The sequence below is a fragment of the Haliotis rufescens genome, unplaced genomic scaffold (assembly GCF_023055435.1).
Source record: "Haliotis rufescens isolate VD_foot unplaced genomic scaffold, xgHalRufe1.0.p SCAF_101, whole genome shotgun sequence".
Taxonomy (NCBI): domain Eukaryota; kingdom Metazoa; phylum Mollusca; class Gastropoda; order Lepetellida; family Haliotidae; genus Haliotis; species Haliotis rufescens.
This window is the reverse complement of record NW_025963782.1, coordinates 418,912-440,763: the sequence shown is the minus strand read 5'-3', so window position 1 is coordinate 440,763 and position 21,852 is coordinate 418,912. Positions and strand designations below refer to the sequence as shown.

At 41.7% G+C, this 21,852-nt stretch overlaps 1 protein-coding gene across 1 annotated transcript in view; it reads right to left on the bottom strand.

The window, feature by feature from the left end:
* The window catches only part of LOC124121003 (tripeptidyl-peptidase 2-like), a 40,118-nt gene extending 22,457 nt beyond the window's left edge, over window positions 1–17,661 (bottom strand). Inside the window, exons 1-11 of the mRNA XM_046483945.2 lie at window positions 17,474–17,661; window positions 7,595–7,723; window positions 6,687–6,884; window positions 5,472–5,596; window positions 4,648–4,745; window positions 3,897–3,962; window positions 3,579–3,733; window positions 2,972–3,048; window positions 2,341–2,468; window positions 1,361–1,460; window positions 490–623 (exon numbers count right to left, since the gene is read on the bottom strand). Of these exons, the coding sequence (XP_046339901.1) occupies window positions 490–623; window positions 1,361–1,460; window positions 2,341–2,468; window positions 2,972–3,048; window positions 3,579–3,733; window positions 3,897–3,962; window positions 4,648–4,745; window positions 5,472–5,596; window positions 6,687–6,884; window positions 7,595–7,723; window positions 17,474–17,635 (1,372 nt within the window). The 5' untranslated portion in view covers window positions 17,636–17,661. The remainder of the gene's footprint in view (window positions 1–489; window positions 624–1,360; window positions 1,461–2,340; window positions 2,469–2,971; window positions 3,049–3,578; window positions 3,734–3,896; window positions 3,963–4,647; window positions 4,746–5,471; window positions 5,597–6,686; window positions 6,885–7,594; window positions 7,724–17,473) is intronic.
* Between the last annotated feature and the right edge of the window lie 4,191 nt (window positions 17,662–21,852).

Here is a 21,852-nt window from a genome sequence, read left to right as displayed (position 1 = left end):
AATTTGGGAGCAAATTTGTAATATGTTTCACTTAATCTGTTAGTTGTATTGGTAGAATTTGGTTCAAGTTACTGACATGTTTCCACCAAAATTTAAATGGTTTGCATCCCATTGCAACCCATGCTTGTAAGAGGATCGGGACCAAAGACCAAATGGACCGGGAGCTCAAGCTCAGAGACTTATTGATTTCGTGCCATCGTACTCGGATAACGTGGATCATTACTCATAATATCAATCACGGGATCATCTTGTCGAGACTCATTACTTACAGTCTGCTGTCAAATAACTGGAATATTGCTGAGTGTGATGTTAAACAACAAACAAACTCTGGTTACCTAACACAATCAGCTCAACAAAGTCCCATGAACATCTGTGTCATAAGTAAAATAGCCATCACCATACAAGTCAGTATTCCTCATCATGATCATCAATGAGTAATTTATCATGTTAACATCCACTGTACCTACAAAGCATCATGTGAAGTCTTACCTATAGCGCCACAAGCATTAGGAGAGCTCATGCTGGTACCATTCATCAGCTGACTGCCGCGGAGGGTCCAGTTCGGCACGGAGGCAATGGCGCCACCAGGAGCACTGATACACACTCCTAGAGCGCCATCATGACTGAAAAAGACACAATAAAACTGAGATGACATATATTCTCAAATGTTAAAACCATGCACTATCATGTCAAGCTTCAGTTATAAAATACATATCCAAAGTTTTATTATAATTCCTTGTAGATTCACAAGTAATTCTTAGTATTATTTTAACCAAATCAAATGCAATTTTTCACGACTGCCTTTTGGGGTTTTATAATAATTTCAAACACTGTATGTGCTAAATATGTTATCAAAATATCCGCTGATCTCAAAAAGCCTGTTCCAAACATTCTTCAAGGCACCATGTGAGTAAACAAGTAACTATTACATATAGTCAAAAGCCTGAGTCTTGAAAAATGAAATCTTGTTTCACATAATCAGCAACGTCACACATTGAACCCCAGGTCCTTGATCTGCCATGAACTCCAAGTGTAAGCATACATACACACAACTCTGGCTTCTGAGTACAAAGACATAATAATCTCCACACCAGACCTGAGAGGTGATCTTCACAGTGTTCAAAAATCAAAATACTGTTCATTGTTGAGAACTCATACAAAAAGTAATCAGCATTTCAAATTTAGCATGAAAGTCCTTGCGATAAGCCTGTTGTTACAAGTTTAGTGGCTTCCAAGAATCAAATACTTGAGCAGTAACCTTGAGGACCCCTTTTAGTTTCAAACACCGGAATAACATATGTGACCCAGGCGAATATGGAACTATCAATAATCTCGAGAAGGTTATTGCAGGACTGCTCACCCCGGGCCCCTGGAAGACCAAGTGTACTGCATCGGAGGTAGTCGTTCCCTGAGAGAGTATTCTGCAGCCATCATGGCAGGAGTCACGTGGGCTCCAACACCTGGACAGAGGGCAAGGAGTGAGATGGATTAACACTCTGAACAGGAGTTCACATCACAGACACGGCTTAACATGTGAGAATGAAGTAGAAACAATTTATGGATAACAACCAGTGTTCCCGTTTACTGTTAATGATCAGTTTTTTACCAGTAAAATTAGGCTTGGTCCCTGTGGACCGGCAAATAAAGTACCTTATAAATCGGTGATATTCACATAAAAATGTTTTTTCTAACTGAAAAGTCTTGCTTGACAAATGTATGAGGACTTATACTGAAACGTCGCCTTTACTGTAATTAAAGAATTTGTTATCCAAAAATTGTATCTACTTTGTCATCTGTCAACTTCTCAGTAATGCCAATGAAACAATTCATGTAACATGTGAGAAAAGCCAACCGTGATGAAGTGTGGACTGGCACCACTGTAGTATTTGTTTTGTTTGTTTGTTGTTTAAGGCGGCACTCAGCAATATTCCAGCTATATGACGAGGGTCTGTAAATAATCGAGTCTGGACCAGACAATCCAGTGGTTGACATCATGAGCATCGATCGACGCAAGCACCAATGTAGTGAAGAGCACCATTGCTGGTATGGTGGTGTCAAACCATGGATCACAATCAGGGCAAATCTGGGATTCAAACTCATGACTGGAATCCTGGCACAACCAAGGGATGCAATTCTGCACGCCTTAAACAACCGGGTCACCAGTGTCCCTTGGTGAAACATGAAATAATACACAACTCAGAGGCATAGAGAGAACTGTGCCATTACAAGCTGAAATACTGCTGATCTGACGTTAACATTTATTTTTTACAACAGACCTCGGCAGTATAAACCTTTTTACATACTAATACATCCCACCCTTAAAAGACAAGGAGAGCTTACCTAGAACCGCTGAAGTTGTCCCGCCTGGGGTTCCCACAGTGGACAATGCTGGGCCATTGTTGCCAGCACTAGCTACAAATATCACACCATGCTTGTTGACTGTATCATTGATTATATCACACACACGCCTGAAAAACAAACCCACATATAAATTAATCACCACAGAAGGATTAAACAATGCAAGGAAAATCATTGGCACATAATAAAAACTGAATGACACACATACCGTATTCGACGTAATAAGCGCCCACAGCGATATTTGCTAATATATTGGCTAGTGAACAATCCCAATTAGCACCCCTTCTGATTGATCAATGTACACAACACTTATTTATTCGCATATAATACGTACTCGTGTGTTATATGCACCCTTAATTACGGGCAATTAAATTCCGAAAAAATGTATCTCTCGTATATAAACATTTCAGGCTGTCAGCATGGTCAGTATAAACCACAAAATTTATCTTTCGACTGGTTTTTTTCACCAAAATAGTATTCTAATAGGATCCCCCTATTTCTAATTTTGAGAGCGCTCTGGGCGCTTATTACGTCGAATACGGTATACATGATAATGTAAAATGAATTATGTTGCGGAAAACATCTTAATGACTAACATGATCAAGCAACTCACCCTGAATTTGACCAGTGAGATGCTTCTCCATAACTATAGTTGATTAAATCACATTTGCGCTCCAATACTTTGATCATCTGAAAATAAACACAAAAAAGGTCTGTTACCAAATGAAAACAGTTGGGAGCACCGTTCTCAGGGTAGCATGTAAGTGCTGGTTTGGCAGGGAGTAACTGTCAGTTAGTGTCGGTCTGTATTATTCTGAATTAACGCCCAATTATTTTCTATTGCATGTGGTATCCTAGAAGATACTCAACTATTTTCTCTGTGCCACTATCCAAGACAGTGTTCTTACTCCTTGTATACAGCACTGATTGGAAGGTTACATAATCTTAAAATATACTATCATACATATTGATAGCAAGACATACACTTAAGAAACAAACAGCGACAGAAACTAATATTTTAGTTCACCAGTCCCCAAATGATAACATATAGCAAAACCCTTAAATATGAAAAACTTCTACTAGTCCTTATGAGATACCTATTAGGCAGTTTGGCAAGGACTATAGGACAAGGGCCAATTCTATCTCTGAAACAGGACCTTGCAACAATGTAAGTAAATGTCTTATCATGCTTATGTTATGTATTGATATTTCGCACTCACAGCTCTGACTAGAGAGGTCCCAGTCTCCATTGAGCCGAGGCGTGTATCTCCTACTTTGATGGAGACGACCTGTGCCCCCGGGGCCAGCCCATTCCGCTCGGGGTTGTCGGGGAAGCAGCCAGCCGAGATGCACGCCACATGGGTGCCGTGAGAACCTAGGGAGAGCAGATATACACACTTGACAAGGGAGCTTCCAAATAACTGATAACTACCCTATGTAGGAATTGCCAATATGAGAAAATAAGCCTGTCATCTCAAGAGTATTAAGTTACATATGTTTAGGGCTTATTTGTATTAAATCACTAACAGCAAACTTACCTGCATTAGTTACAACTTCCAAGACGTTGCCGTCATTGTATATATTCACCGAGAAGTTCATCATGTCTAAAGAGAAAAACAACATTCATCACCATGTAGACCAAAGAGAAGGCACATTGAAACCACTTTGAATATAAAGTCAGAGCTCCAGATAAGCTTTTGGTGTTGTGGGTATATTACCCATGCATTTAAAAATCATTGGGTATCAGTAATTCTATCTGGGTATTCAAATTTCTGTTACCCACTAGTTTTATCTGGAGCTCTGTAAAGTTGATACATTTTAGTTGACAGAAACTGAGGATACATGAGAATGCCGTAAGCAAATTGATTTAATGATAGCTAACATAGGGAATGCTCCGAAAACACAGGAGTGAGTGAGTGAGTGAGTGAGTGAGTGAGTGAGTGAGTGAGTGAGTGAGTGAGTGAGTGAGTGAGTGAGTGAGTGAGTGAGTGAGTGAGTGAGCATGGTCTCATGCCAATTTCAGCCACACTCCAGCAATGTCAAGGCAGGGGGACACCAGATATGGGTTACAACATTAAATGATGATGACGACGACGACAACGATGATGATTCCAGGGGACAGGGGCAATTACTGAGAAAGCTTCCCCATGAGAAAACATAATCCAGGCCTAGACAAACTTTGGCTATCTTGCTTTCATTAACTTCATCTCTGGCAGATAGAAATTGTAAAATATATCTGTATAAAACTCTAAAGAAGCAGCTGAGAATATACAAGGGGAGGTAACTGACCTGCGTTACTAAGTCTGGCACTCTCCAGCTCTTCGTGGTAGTTTGCCAGCAGCTTACAGCTTTCCAGGTCCCCTGCCTCACTGGTGTCGACACACGCCCTGACACACAGAACACACAACTACTGACCACTGACATCATAGTGAATTACATCAGGGTGACATTCACATATCACATGAAGTCATCATGAGTCACAAATATATCTGAAAACCATTGCATTGTCATAATACAAGAATGTTCGTGAGAAAGTGGGGCTTTTACACTGTTTGTACTGTTATTACACTGGTTATTTATCATCCATATCAACTGATCTCTAAAACATCCTTCAGACCGCCTCCATCAGTCCATGGTCTAGTGGTAGAGCGCCCGCCCGGAGAGTGGAAGGTCAGGGCTTCGATCCCCAGCCGTGTCAGATCAAAAGACATTCAAAGATGGTACTTGTTGTTACCCCATCTGGTGCTCAGCTTTAAGTGGCAAAAACAAGGACTGGTGGGCTCAGAGTCAGTATACTGTATCAGAGTGGGGTTTTCATGTTAAAATGCGGCATGGTATCTCAGTGAGCTAGCACTATAAAATCAGTCCGGACTAGTACAAACAGCCACACACACACACATGTGTGCATGCACGTCACTATATAAGTACAATAATCTTGGACGCGACTTTAAACCTCCCCTCCTACCATCCTTCAAAGGCCCCAAGTGAATTAACAAACAGTCTCAAGCTTGCTACTTCCAAAACAAGCCGAAATCCAGTAATACCCTATGTCTCTGTGAATGGCAACTGCAGCCAATACTAGTTGGTACAAACCAGTACACTATTAAGCCTACCTCCATGTACTTCCATCGTAGAAGACAACACAGTCATACACAGGCCCACAGTCGGAGTACTTCTTGTCAAGACTCTGCAGTATATCAGCCTGGGCCTGTAGCTCTTCCTTGATAAGTTTCTCCTCCTATTTATCAAAACGATTTACTGATAAATGTCGTAACAATGAGAGAATGAGTATGGTTCAATGTGTTAAACAGGTCCAAAACAGTAGTGAGGCAGGTTGTAGATATTTAACATTATGTGAGGTTAGGGGTGAGAAACCATGAACACAGCATGCTTGGAGTGCAGTTATCATTAGGCAGACCATTACACCACTGCTGAATTTACGGCCTTTAGTTTTTAAATGAGAGGTGTCATCAAACATCATGTTAAACCATGCTTCTTGTTTGTTTACAAAGTCAATCTAACCATTGTAGATTTTCCTTCTAAAATGGTATGGAACCTTTACACAAAAGTCACTCCTTGACATAGAAACCATGGTCCATCTGAAAATTATGTTTGTTGTTTGTTTGTTGTTTACCGCCACATTCGGCAATATTCCAGCTATGTGATTGCAGTCTGTAAATAATCGAGCCTGGAACAGTGTCATAATACTGTTGATCACCATCAATATGGAACCGTGAATAGGTCTTCAGTAACCCATGCTTGCCGTATACATAAGACAAATAACTATGCTTGTCGTAAGAGGCAATCGGGTGGTCAGGCTTGCTGACTTGGTTGATGCATGTCATCGTATCCCAATTGTAAGGGTCAATGCTCATGATATCAATCACTGGATTGTCTGGTCCAGACTCGATTATTTCCAGACCGCCATCATATAGCTGGAATATTGCAGAGTGCAGTGTTAAACAACCAATAAACAAACAAACCGTCTATAAGATCAGGTTTTGAGACTATAGTACAATTTCTCCTGGTGAGACTATAGTACAATTTCTCCTGGCCTATTAAGCCGAATTTTAGGGCAGTCCTTATGCATGTTGTGTAAGGAGTACCAGTTACTGTAAAAAGGATTGGGCTGGAACAGGTAGAATTAAACATGTTGAATGTCTAGGGAACACACTGGGGTCAAAATTCTGCTACTGACTACTGTGACAACCATCAAAACACTGTCAATGTTTGTCAGTGATGCCTCACTTTGCATTTGTAAAAATCTTTGGTAGAGTTCATGCATACAAACTGTTACACAGAATGGGGAATTCGCTGTAAGTACATACCAAGGACGATCCAGCTTTTGTATCCAAATCCTCCAGTTTCTTGGCAGCAGCAGCCACTGCAACCCTGTGATGAGGGTCCCAGTTCTGTTCCCTCCTCTCCCTGGTCATCCTCTCCTTCAGGCCTTTAGGGAACAGGTCATAGGCATTCTTCACACCGATGTGGTACTTGCTGGACGGGTTCTTCCACGAGAAAGGAATCTGGAGAGAGAGATCAAAACATCATACCACCATTGACAATGGGCAACTCGGTGGTGTCGAACTAGTTTGAATGTATCATCATCTCCTGTAATCATGGTAATGGATAATTTACCACCCAGTCTTAATCATTCTATCATGCTATCATGTACCACAGGATAGCTACTATTTACTAATTAACAGAATGTTACTATGTGCAAAATGTATGTCAGCAAATCTTCAGAGGTTCAAAGAACAGGTACAGATACTAAGACTATGCCTAGAATTTGACATTCTACTAACAAACTTGCAATTTGGAACTATCATGAGTCCATCATGAGTGAGTAGGTGTGACACAGCTTTGAACAGTATTTCAGTTATATCACAGCACCAGCACAACCACCAGCTCATTAACAGGGCCAATCTAGATTTCAGAACCATGATCATAAGTTGCTGGGAACCTATTTGCTTAAGGGACGAATAATTGCAAAGAGAATTGCAGCACCTTACTAAGACATATGACATGCCTCTGAGTTCATCATGAACTTGAACAGCAAAGCCATTCTTACGTTGTCCCACGAATTGAAAGTTGACTTGTATACAGTTATACAATATACACTGCCTTATCCATGTTATCTGTGATAACCATGAAGAACAACAAGAAATATCTTGTTCTCAGGCAATGAATATAGTCCACATTAGTATGTCTAAAATCCGGCCTGAAAGTTGCTTACCTTGAGTGTTCTGCCCGTGAGGCCAGTGATCTCCCCAGCCACTGCCTCCACCACTTGAGAAGTGTCCACATCACCCGACCCTGTAGCATCTACTATGTCAATGATCTTGGGACGACCATCACTGGTCACCTGAAAATATAACATGACAGTCATACTTCACAAGTCTATAAAGTGTGAACAGTAATGCTGAATGACAAACAGAGCCACAAGCTGAGGACAATCGCAATACATTGATAGTTGATAGTGCCCAAACTCTACATCTAAACATTTTCAGTGGTAAACTTCCCTTTGGTAACCAAACTGTCAAATGATATTGCTATGATTACAAATATGTATTTCTTAGTCGTGCTATGCTTAGGAATAAATGCATGAGTATGCCACAATTCAAAACTTCTAAACCTACTTAACTAATACTGGTTGTCTTTTAAACAAGAAATGTGACAATTGTTCATTTGGAGTAGCATTATGATGAGAAATCATGGTAATCATCTTGAAAGATTTCTGGTAATTTATTTCAATTTCAACGTTTAATAAATAACATGATCTAATTAACAATTAGTCACAAGTAGTTTACTTAACATGCTTAAAACATGCAAAATCTAATTTTTTTTGAAGAATTGTTAATTATGTTTAACAGACATTTAAACATGTTAAACATTTTACAACATGTACATATTTTTCAATTAATGTTCATCATGTTCAGTCTGACTGATTAATATCATTAAAGTTACGATATCTTACTGATCATGCTTATAAATATCATGCTATAAATATTTAGATATTATCATTTATCATGTTTATGATATTGATAAGCATGATAAACATAAGCTCACTAATCATGATGACATGTTATCGCATATCATATCCTGGTGGTGTCTGTATGCAAATACAGCTTGATCATGATGGCAGGTGAAGGGGACAGTGTGTGTGTACGTGTGTGTGTGACTGACTTAATTTGACGCTGCTTTTAGCACTATTCCAGCAATATCACAGCGGGGGACACCAGAAATACGGCTTCACACATGCAGGGAATTGAACCCAGGTCTTCGGCGTGACGAGCGAACACTTTAACCACTGGGCTTCCCGACCGCCCTGTGTGTGTGAAGAGAAAAGTACAGGGAGTACATCATGACTATAGGAACAAATACAAGCTGGGAAAGGCTGAAAACTACACAGCCAAGGTGAGGTGAGGTGAGGTGAGGTGAAATTGGGTTTAACGTCGCGTCCAAGATTATTGCACTTATATAGCGACGTGCATGCACGTGTATGTGTGTGTGTGTGGCTGCTTGTACTAGTCCGGACTGATGCCGATTTATAGTGCTAGCTCACTGAGATACCATGCCGCAGTTTAACATGAATCGCCCACTCAGACACAGTATACTGACTCCGAGCCGACCAGTCCTTGTTTTAGCCCCTTAATGCCGAGCGCCAGACAGGGTAACGACAAGTACAATCTTTTAACGTCTTTTTGTATGACGCGGCCCAGGATCGAACCCTGGACCTTCCGCTCTCCGGGCTGACGCTCTACCACAAGACCACGGAGGCGGTCCTACACAGCCAAGAGTGTAGGGGGAAATACATCATACAAATATATGGTTGAAGGAGTGGGTGGTTTCAATGCAATGCAAAGATTTACCCAGCTGCTTTGTGAACTTAGGAATCATGGTCATGAGGGAAAATAACAAGAGTGATCAGCATGATCAGAGAAGATATACCCCCAGTTCTGGGCAACCCCACTTTTGGTTCATTGCCATTGGAAACCTTCAATTCAGTGAAGAAAGAAATAATGTTGAGTATATTAACACCCAAAAGATCAAAAGGTACCAGTTCACCACTTGACTGATCTGTGCAGCAAGTTTCAACGAGAAAGATTCAACAGTTTAGGAGTGCTGCTCCGGAAGCGGAAAATTGTGGTCGGAGAGACAGACAGACAGGCTGATTGCTATATTCCCCCGTTCTGAAAAAACTCCATGTACCAGGAGTAGATACATTGTGAAAGAAGACTCAAGTCGCTGGTAAACTCAAACGATGTTTACTTGTTCAGATCAAAACAATAACTGACAACACAGCTGTATTACTATGATGACGTCATCACAACACTCACACAACCATTCCAAGCTACCTTTACATTGTGTTCTATCTATAGAAATACTTCCGGGTTTAGAGTTACCTACCTTACATCAAATGTTTCATTATCATGGTTAACCTTTTAGTACACAGTCTACCAACATGGCCAATAAGTGGGCCTTATTACTCATCATCAATAACAATCATGGTTACATCTCATAAACACGAAACTTTTTTCCGAGTCATCAAAGATGACCTAGCTTTACAGTAGAAATTCAGTTCAACATGACAGTGACCATCTAACACGCTGTATACTTTAATTTCTCTTTTGTTACAGCAAGGTTCTTTTGAGCTGAGTTGGGTTTAACTTGAACACACTGTTAAACCATGTACCACCATGACCACAGTTATTATTGCATGACACGCTCAGTGGTGGTAGAACAGCATGTGATTTTCCATTAATAAGGCTGCACTGTGCACATCATCTTCCCAAGGTAAGGGAGTTAACTGACTGTAAAAGTCCAGTTTCCAAACTTGCCAAACTAGGCTGAAATTTTGTGGCTTAATCGTAACGCAAAATATTATAGTAATGTTGAAGTGTACATGTCACAGTCACAGTCACTGCATCGGGTAATATTAAACAAGAAAACAGTGTTATCACTATCCCAGGGTTAGAAACTAACAGTTTTTGTCCACTAGTCCTTATAATGATAACATAGAGCAAAACCCCTAAAATGGGCCAATTTCTACTAGTCCTTAGGATACCTTTACTACTGGGCAGTTTGGTAAGGACTACAGGACTAGTGCCCATTTCTAACGCTGCTATCCCCCGGCATGGGGCACATTCGAATTTGGTTTATTCATATAGCAGTGAATATCATGGAAGGTAATCACTGGGCTGGCTTTATGTCATGAGAAAATCTGATGCTACTTTCCCCATCGCAGACACTATGCACCAAATAGAAAAAAATTACAAGGATCAAGGGCTTTAACTGTGTAGATCTCTATGCACAAAATCTAAAAACATGTAAAAAATCATCTACGGAACCAATTTTCGAACTCAGTCTTCATAAGTATCTCTTAGATAAACATGCAAACTTTCATTCATATAACTTTAGAAGTTTCTTTAGTAGTTGAAAAGCACTTAGCAGGGGCCATAACTCTTTAAAGAATGAATTTAAGACATCCATTTTCAAACTCATTGAAGATCACGACCAGTAAGATCAGTGTGTAAAATTTCATTTCTCAAATTAAATAGTTTTTGAGAAAATATGTCCCAATTGACATGACGGATGAACTCTGTTCCTATATCCCCTGTGCCACTTTGTAGAAAGCCTAATGTGATGCAAGTCATAGATCACTTCAGTAAAACCCATGAGCATGGATTTTGATCTAGCGGACAGACCAAATACCATAATTTAAATTGTGATAATGAGAGCTAATCTGATTCAAACCCAAGGGCAGTGAACTCTTGCATGCCATGGGGCTCAATACAGCGACTTGTGGCAACTTACTCTGTTGACCTACAACTACATGTGCCTATCAAAGTGAGAAAAGTCACAAAGACACACCACCTGTGTCCTGACAAATCAAATGTACTGTGACATTCATGAACATCATCTTCAAACCTCAAGTGAAAATACACTTACACGAACATGATGTTATTATTTAAACAGGGGTGAAACGACACAGCAAGGTCACGATATGATACAAATCATGACACATGCATCATGATACGATACCCATTACAGAATGCATATTTACGTGAACTCGTTTGGAAACCTTTTAACTATACAAATTCCAGAGCAGGAAAAACTATGCTGTAGGCACATGTTCAAATCAGCTATTTTCAGTCATAAACTTGAAGCACTAGTTACAACACATTTTGCAATATTGGACTGACAAAAAATGCTGGGTGGTCATTAAACGAGTAGCAAGTAATCTATTTTGGCAAGTGTGTCGTCTTGTATCAATACAGAGAAAAACGCATCATGTATCGAATAGTCACATGAAAACTCACGATGCACTGATGTATCACCTCACCCCTAGTTGCCAAGGACAGCTTCACAAATCATCAGGATGGGTTGTGGTAATTTTGTAACTACACCGAGTTTGTAACCCTCAAATTATGAAAATTTGTAACCCAAATCCCAAGCAATTTTGTAACCCTGTTACAATTACAAATAAAATATTAATTCAGATTTAGATCCAACATGACCAAAACCCACGCACTAATTGGAAGAGTCCATCCATGTAAATAGGGGTAATATTTTATTTGAACACACAATAAGAATATTATTAGGAGTTTATCTGTTGACTGATGCTAACGGCTAATCTTTAAGAATACATCGGGTCAATTAAGAATTACTCAATCCCCAAACCAGTTGATTAAGATGAGGGTGTCACATCTAAACATGCTAAATGAGTTGTGTAAATTAACAATAATCCCAGGTGTCACCTCTATTGGAGTTGTTTAACTAATGAACAATAATACCAGATCAAGGTACTAGTACAGGGATAGACATGCATATTTTTTTCAAGTGTGCTACAGGGAACTCATAAAGATGTCTCAGTGTGCCCTTTGGAATGTTAGTGTGGCAACTAAAAAACTTTTGATCCATCTGCAAACATATGACTAAGGCTAGATAATAAGCAGTCATATTTTAGAAAAATTGCTTCCTTCCTCTTCATTGAGATTGATAATACCCAAGGTTATGTTGTGCATCATACTGTGCATTAAGAATGTTAACGTGTTCATAATGTTCCATGTGTTTGTCATGCTTACTTGTGCGAAAATACATTATTCACTGGCTTCATTTAACAACCATTGTCACAAGGTACTGTTGTTTAAAAAACATTATTGATAAGAGTGCCTTTCGGGCATTGGGAACACAATGCTATTGCGATTTTAAGCATGTCATTGCTACTAAAATACAAAGAATTTCAAAACCTGTAGTAAAAGAAATGATAATGTTTGTTTGTTTGTTGTTTAACATGTTTAACACTGCACTCAGCAATATTCCAGCTATATGACGGCGGTCTGTAAAATAATAATGTCTGGACCAGACAATCCAGTGATTGACATCATGAGCATTTGGGATCGATGACATGTATCAACCAAGTCAGTGAGCCTGACCACCCGATCCTGTTAGTCGCCTTTTACGACAAGCATAGTTGCCTTTTACGGCAAGTATGGGTTGCTGAAGACCCATTCTACCCCGGAATCTTCATGGGTCAAAATAAGCGTTTACGCCAAATTGAACATTCAATTGCTTTGCACCATGGTTTTATGCATTGTGTGCAAATTTGAAGATCATCAGAGTCTTCAATGTGATGAATGCATGGTAACACAGGGTGGGTATCAGTGTTCCCGCTGACTTTTGAAACTGCCAATCCTTGTGGACCGGCTACTCTAATAATTACCAGTCTCCCCTAATTTTTGTCAGTCCCAACTTTCAACAATTAAAACAAGAGTGCTCTCTCTGAGAGCACATTATCCCCCGCATGAATTTTTTTAACGAGTCAAATGAAGCTCCGTAAAACAGGGGCAGTAACTCTGTCAAAATTAGTCGAAATGAAACAGGACTGTGATATACGTATCATCAACATGTCGACATCTTGTGTGTAGAGTGTCAGGGATATTCTCTGGAAAGTGTAGGAGGAGTTGATTTCACAAGCTTAGTACCCTCTCTCACAATAAGGCAAATGAAGCTCCGTAAAACAGGGGCAGTAACTCTGTCAAAATTAGTCGAAACGAAATGGGGCTGCGATATGCGTATCATCAACATGTCAACATCTTGTGTGTAGAGTGTCAGGGATATTCTCTGGAAACTGTAGGAGGAGTTGATTTCACAAGCTTAGTACCCTCTCTCACAATAAGACAAATGAAGCTGCGTAAAAGGGGCAGTAACTCTGTCAAAATTAGTCGAAACAAAACGGGACTGCGATAGGCGTATCATCAACATGTCGACATCTTGTGTGTAGAGTGTCAGGGATATTCTCTGGAAACTGTAGGAGGAGTTGATTTCACAAGCTTAGTACCCTCTGTGGGACGGACGGACGGACTGCGCCACGACATAATCCCCCTTCGGCCATTTCTGGCCCGGTGGGGGATAAAAACATTAAAATTATTAGGTTTTAATTCTTTCAACATCATGTTCAGTGCAAGATGTCATCTCTGACGTAACTTAGTTACCGTATTCAACGTAATAAGCGCTCAGCTCTAATAAGCGCCCATGGTGAGATTTGCTAATATATTGGCCAGTGAACAATCTCAATTAGCACCCCTTCCGATTGATCAATGTACACAAGACTTATTTATTTGTGTATAATATGCATTCGTGTGTTATATGCACCCTTAATCATGGGCAATTAAATCCTGGAAAAATATATCTGTTATATATAAACATTTCAGACTGTCAGCATGAACCACGAAATTTACGATCTTTCAACTCTAATAAGAGCTCCCTATTTCTAATTTTGAGAGCGCCCTGGGCACTTATTACGTCGAATACGGTAGATCCATATGTCATTCACACAAACTTCAGCAACAATTTTCTATTTTTTGTTTTAAAAATTTCAAGACGAAGTTGCTACAATGGGATATTTAACCTAGAATAGACAAGAGAAAACCCTGATGGTTAAAAGACAAGCTGACTTTGTTTCGAAAAAATGTACTTATATGAATATCATCGATGTTTTGTTCAACCACAAAGAAGTATAAGGTACTTTATTTGCCGGTCCACAGTGACTGGCAGTCATATGAATTACTGGTCCAAGCCTAATTTTACCGGTAAAAAACTGGTTTTGCATTGGGACAAAAAAACATCAAAACTCATTAAGGCGTGTATAATGCGCACCCCCTTCTATACAGCTGTGTTTTTTTTGGGAAAAAAGTGCACACTATACTCAAGAGAATACGGTAGACATAATATTAGGTTGCATTTTTTGGAACACCTTTAGAGTACAGTACCACAACTCCCCATGAGGATGATCTCTGCTGAAGATCACATGTACATGTATCAAAGACAAACAGGTCATTTTGTTAGAATCCGTTGGATGCGAACTCTTGACCTTCGATACCGAAGGTGAGGGATGAGCCGATATGTGTTTAATGTTATACACTTGCCAAATGCCTTTGCTGCGCAGGAGCGAGCATCCTGGCTCCAAAAATGGCTGCATATTCATTGACTGAGTGAGCATTATGTTGTACCAGCATCTTGTTTTCTTCCATTTATGAACTTAAGTTCATACCTTAATGTATCAGATTGCTTCTGAATTAAAAACTTAGAATTATACAATATATTGTGATAAGTATGGCAATATGTCCTTGTGCATTGAAAAATATTGTGTTACACTTTAAACCCCCAATACCCATCCCTAGTTTCCTGTAGCCCAAACATGAAACTACTTCATCCTGCTAACTCAACGTTTCTATTAGATCATGTAGATTGGTTGGTTGGTTGGTTGTTTAACGCCACACTCAGCAATATTTCAACTATATGACAGAGGTCTGTAAAAAATTGAGTCTGGACCAGACAATCCAGTGATTGACATCATGAGCATCGATCCACTTAATTGGGAAACAATGACATGCATCAACAAAGCCTGATCCCGTTGGTCGCCTCTTAAGACAAGCATATCGTTTCTATTAGAAGAGTAATGCAACTTAAAATGTGAAAACAAGAATACCATGACAAGTGCATTTAGGTGCACGCTTTGTGTCTTCGCCTCCAATGATTGAAAATGCACAGCTCATAAAGCCTTGTATCCATCCTTGTCAATACACCTCGTCCCAAAAGATAGTCATGTCTGACGCCTGGAGCCATTTACAGTTTGCACCATATGGGCTCATTCCTCACCACTCTGTATCTTGTAGATTACGGAATTGGACAAGTGTGCCAAATGACATCAGGATGGCTCGTATGTGTCCGTAGACTATAGTCACGAGACACCATGCCTACCCGTAACCTTCTTAAGCGTCCGTCATCAATACGACCCTTTCAGTTCTGTAACGTCTCAGGCATGATAGGTAAATTTGCACTTAGCTTGAGAGTGTGAACGTAGCTGAGTCTGTTAGCTGTCGAGCTAACAATCTGAAGGTCGCATGTTCGCGTCAGACAGATTCCCACAAAAACTGGTTGTCTGTCTTAATAGGGACATGTGACCTACGGCACAGATCATCCTTACGAGAAGCTGTGGTGCTGTATTCTAAAGGTGCTCCCAATTATCAGAGATTAAGATTTCCCATCATCCAGACAATGGAATGAATGATTACACGGTGATAAAAAAACAATACACAAAATCTCAGCATCCAGGCCTCAAATTTTAAACTTTTACCAAGTAGCCATATGGCTACAAGTATTTTTTTCTAGGTAGCCAGTGGCAAAATCAAGAAGTCAATCCAATATTGGAGGTAGTCAAAAGCATTTGAAATTATCTTTTTAAAATAACTAATATATGTACAAGTCATAGCACTAGTCTTGGAACTGTATATTTGTGGAAACTGTACATGCTGTACTTGAGTTTTGTTATTTGTGACTCAAACAATGATGCAATTTATATTACTAGATTATACAGGTATATCCCTGCTTATCAATTAAATTATCAACTAAATAAAATACTAATTACATTACTATTTATGCATTTTGGTTCATTGTTGACTTTAGGAGGAATTATTTGCAAGTACAATCAGTAGCAGACATGATTATTTTTGTGTCTTCATACGTTTAGCAATAGAATTTAGTCGCCACAAGATATTTTTGAAGGTAGTCATTTGGCTACCTCTGAATTATAGACAGTAGACAAATTGAAATTTAGGTAGCATTGGCCACCGTTTTAGTCGTAACTTTGAGGCCTGGCGTCTGTTTTTTCCTGTATCCCTACAATCGGAATGGAATGGTCCACTATCGTCAACTATTTGATTGACAATTTTATATTCTTGTCTTTTTAATGAATTGTAAGAAATATGAAATAGGGTTATGAAGTTTCTTATTTTAAGGGTCACTAAAAATACCAGGGTTACAAAGTTACACTCATTTGGGTTACAAAATTACATACACCCTTCATAACCATGATAACAGTGGTTGTGAAATTAGCTAATTAACCTTTAAATTAATTATTGACAAATATCTTTCTCAATGAAAATGGCAGCCTGGCCCTATTTAGGTGATCCTGGTGATAATTTCAAATGCATCCTGGCTAATATGGCAGCTGTTATTGTTATCAATAGTGTTTATCATTTCTTGTTTACCCTTGTAGCTTGAGGGATTGCCATAGTGATAACTGTTCATAATTACATAATAGCTTGTGTAAGCATCTGAGTGTCAACAAATTGGAACAAGTCCAACAGCACACATTCTCCCTGATCATCAAAGTGTGACTGATGAGGTCATGAACTGTTAGAGGCCCTGGTTAGTGGTAATTTATCATGTTTGTGTCCACAATATTAGCAGGTCATCATATGCCAGATGCTTGATATATACTGTCACGATTTGATCGAATGTTTGCATATTTCCATAATAAATATAATCAGAGAAATCAAGGTAATATCCGCATCGATTATTTGTAGAGCGAAGACTAGCTCAAACACTGTAGAATGAAGAAACATCAAGAAAAGATTTAGTCTTTAGCTGCAAATGTAACCGATTTTGGCAGAGCACGGCTATCTCAATTGAATGATTTCGTAACAACATTAAGTTTGTTGTAGTCACCTACTAAATGTGTTGATAATAAACAAAAATTCTACTGAGTGCGTGTCAGACTGCTGAATCATGACTGGAAGGCTCGGAACAAAATCTCAACTAACAGTACCTGTAATCCAGGAGCTCCGGGATCGACTCCTGTATCAAGGATGGCGATGACAACACCCTTTCCATCGTAGTTAGGATACTTTGATAAATACACACACGCTCCAGTCTCTTTCTTTGGTAAAATACCGTCAACGGGAAATTCAGCGTCTATAGAGGTCGCCATGTTGGCTAGAATGAAGTCTCGTAATGTATCGCGATAAATGACGTGATTAGTTTACAATAGTATATTCCACGAAACAGATTGTATAACGAACATGAAAACACAAGCGCCATTCGACCAGCATATGTACATACGAACAATTTGTAGTTTTTGTTAACGCCTCACACAGCAAAATTCCAGTTATATGAAAGCGACCTGTTTGGACCAGACAGACCAATGATTAAAGCCGTCTGGGGGACGATGTAATTGAATAATCCAAGTGAGCACCCGACGAAGATGGGATGCCATAGGCTATAGGTTGCAAAGTAAGTCATCAATCCTTATTTGTTCAAAACGGACACGTCTAGGTACAACGTAACCCATTTTTCACATGAACTGTTATGTAGGGGGGTCTGGTCATTTATAATGGGGTGGGTGGGTGTGTGGGGTGGGGGGGGTGGGGGGGTGTGGGGGGGGAGCGCTGCATGGGATTGGTCTTTATGGTATTTTGCCGACACACACAACCCACTTTATGTAACACATATTTGGGGATCCCATTAAACTGTAGACGACTTGGTGGATCGGGTGGTCAGGCTCGGTGACTTGGATCCAATCAAACTATAGACGACTTGGTGGATCGGGTGGTCAGGCTCGGTGACTTGCTTCACAGCAAACTCTAGACGACTTGGTGGATTGGGTGGCCAGGCTCGGTGACTTGCTTCACAGCAAACTCTAGACGACTTGGTGGATCGGGTGGCCAGGCTCGGTGACTTGCTTCCCAACAAACTCTAGAAGACTTGGTGGATCGGGTGGCCAGGCTCGGTGACTTGCTTCCCAACAATTTCTAGAAGACTTGGTGGATCGGGTGGCCAGGCTCGGTGACTTGCTTCACAACAAACTCTAGCAGACTTGGTGGATCGGGTGGCCAGGCTCGGTGACTTGCTTCACAACAAACTCTATAGAAGACTTGGTGGATCGGGTGGCCAGGCTCGGTGACTTGCTTCCCAACAAACTCTAGAAGACTTGGTGGATCGGGTGGCCAGGCTCGGTGACTTGCTTCACAACAAACTCTACAGAAGACTTGGTAGGTAGGGTGGCCAGGCTCGGTGACTTGCTTCACAACAAACTCTACAGAAGACTTGGTAGGTAGGGTGGCCAGGCTCAGTGATTTGCTTCACAACAAACTCTAGAAGACTTGGTGGATCGGGTGGCCAGGCTCGGTGACTTGCTTCACAGCAAACTCTAGAAGACTTGGTGGATCGGGTGGCCAGGCTCAGTGATTTGCTTCACAACAAACTCTAGAAGACTTGGTGGATCGGGTGGCCAGGCTCGGTGACTTGCTTCACAGCAAACTCTAGAAGACTTGGTGGATCGCGTGGCCAGGCTCGGTGACTTGCTTCCCAACAAACTCTAGCAGACTTGGTGGATCGGGTGGCCAGGCTCGGTGACTTGCTTCACAGCAAACTCTATAGAAGACTTGGTGGATCGGGTGGCCAGGCTCGGTGACTTGCTTCCCAACAAACTCTAGAAGACTTGGTGGATCGGGTGGCCAGGCTCGGTGACTTGCTTCCCAACAAACTCTATAGACGACTTGGTGGATCGGGTGGCCAGGCTTGGTGACTTGCTTCACAACAAACTCTATAGAAGACTTGGTGGATCGGGTGGCCAGGCTCGGTGACTTGCTTTCCAACAAACTCTAGAAGACTTGGTGGATCGGGTGGCCAGGCTCGGTGACTTGCTTCACAACAAACTCTAGAAGACTTGGTGGATCGGGTGGCCAGGCTCGGTGACTTGCTTTCCAACAAACTCTAGAAGACTTGGTGGATCGGGTGGCCAGGCTCGGTGACTTGCTTCACAACAAACTCTTTATAGAAGACTTGGTGGGTAGGGTGGCCAGGCTCGGTGACTTGCTTCACAACAAACTCTAGAAGACTTGGTGGATCGGGTGGCCAGGCTCGGTGACTTGCTTCACAGCAAACTCTAGAAGACTTGGTGGATCGGGTGGCCAGGCTCGGTGACTTGCTTCACAACAAACTCTAGAAGACTTGGTGGATCGGGTGGCCATGCTCGGTGACTTGCTTCCCAACAAACTCTAGAAGACTTGGTGGATCGGGTGGCCAGGCTCGGTGACTTGCTTCCCAACAATTTCTAGAAGACTTGGTGGATCGGGTGGCCAGGCTGGGTGACTTGCTTCCCAGCAAACTCTAGAAGACTTGGTGGATCGGGTGGCCAGGCTGGGTGACTTGCTTCCCAGCAAACTCTAGAAGACTTGGTGGATCGGGTGGCCAGGCTCGGTGACTTGCTTCACAACAAACTCTATAGAAGACTTGGTGGATCGGGTGGCCAGGCTCGGTGACTTGCTTCACAGCAAACTCTATAGAAGACTTGGTGGATCGGGTGGCCAGGCTCGGTGACTTGCTTCACAACAAACTCTATAGAAGACTTGGTGGATCGGGTGGCCAGGCTCGGTGACTTGCTTCACAACAAACTCTTTATAGAAGACTTGGTGGATCGGGTGGCCAGGCTCGGTGACTTGCTTTCCAACAAACTCTATAAAAGACTTGGTAGGTAGGGTAGCCAGGCTCGGTGACTTGCTTTCCAACAAACTCTATAAAAGACTTGGTAGGTAGGGTAGCCAGGCTCGGTGACTTGCTTCACAACAAACTTTATAGAAGACTTGGTGGGTAGGATGGCCAGGCTCGGTGACTTGCTTCACAACAAACTTTATAGAAGACTTGGTGGGTAGGATGGCCAGGCTCGGTGACTTGCTTCACAACAAACTCTTTATAGAAGACTTGGTGGATCGGGTGGCCAGGCTCGGTGACTTGCTTCACAACAAACTTTATAGAAGACTTGGTGGGTAGGGTGGCCAGGCTCGGTGACTTGCTTCACAACAAACTCTATAGAAGACTTGGTGGATCGGGTGGCCAGGCTCGGTGACTTGCTTCACAACAAACTCTTTATAGAAGACTTGGTGGATCGGGTGGCCAGGCTCGGTGACCTGCTTTCCAACAAACTCTATAAAAGACTTGGTAGGTAGGGTAGCCAGGCTCGGTGACTTGCTTCACAGCAAACTCTATAGAAGACTTGGTGGATCGGGTGGCCAGGCTCGGTGACTTGCTTCACAACAAACTCTATAGAAGACTTGGTGGGTCGGGTGGCCAGGCTCGGTGACTTGCTTCACAACAAACTCTTTATAGAAGACTCTGTGGATCGGGTGGCCAGGCTCGGTGACTTGCTTTCCAACAAACTCTATAGAAGACTTGGTGGATCGGGTGGCCAGGCTCGGTGACTTGCTTCACAACAAACTCTATAGAAGACTTGGTAGGTAGGGTGGCCAGGCTCGGTGACTTGCTTCACAGCAAACTCTATAGAAGACTTGGTGGATCGGGTTGCCAGGCTCGGTGACTTGCTTCACAACAAACTCTATAGAAGACTTGGTGGATCGGGTGGCCAGGCTCGGTGACTTGCTTCACAACAAACTCTATAGAAGACTTGGTAGGTAGGGTGGCCAGGCTCGGTGACTTGCTTCACAACAAACTCTATAGAAGACTTGGTGGGTAGGGTGGCCAGGCTCGGTGACTTGCTTCACAACAAACTCTATAGAAGACTTGGTGGATCGGGTGGCCAGGCTCGGTGACTTGCTTCACAACAAACTCTTTATAGAAGACTTGGTGGATCGGGTGGCCAGGCTCGGTGACTTGCTTTCCAACAAACTCTATAAAAGACTTGGTCGGTAGGGTGGCCAGGCTCGGTTACTTGCTTCACAGCAAACTCTATAGAAGACTTGGTGGATCGGGTGGCCAGGCTCGGTGACTTGCTTCCCAGCAAACTCTACAGAAGACTTGGTGGATCGGGTGGCCAGGCTCGGTGACTTGCTTCACAACAAACTTTATAGAAGACTTGGTGGGTAGGATGGCCAGGCTCGGTGACTTGCTTCACAACAAACTCTTTATAGAAGACTTGGTGGATCGGGTGGCCAGGCTCGGTGACTTGCTTCACAACAAACTTTATAGAAGACTTGGTGGGTAGGGTGGCCAGGCTCGGTGACTTGCTTCACAACAAACTCTATAGAAGACTTGGTGGATCGGGTGGCCAGGCTCGGTGACTTGCTTCACAACAAACTCTTTATAGAAGACTTGGTGGATCGGGTGGCCAGGCTCGGTGACCTGCTTTCCAACAAACTCTATAAAAGACTTGGTAGGTAGGGTAGCCAGGCTCGGTGACTTGCTTCACAGCAA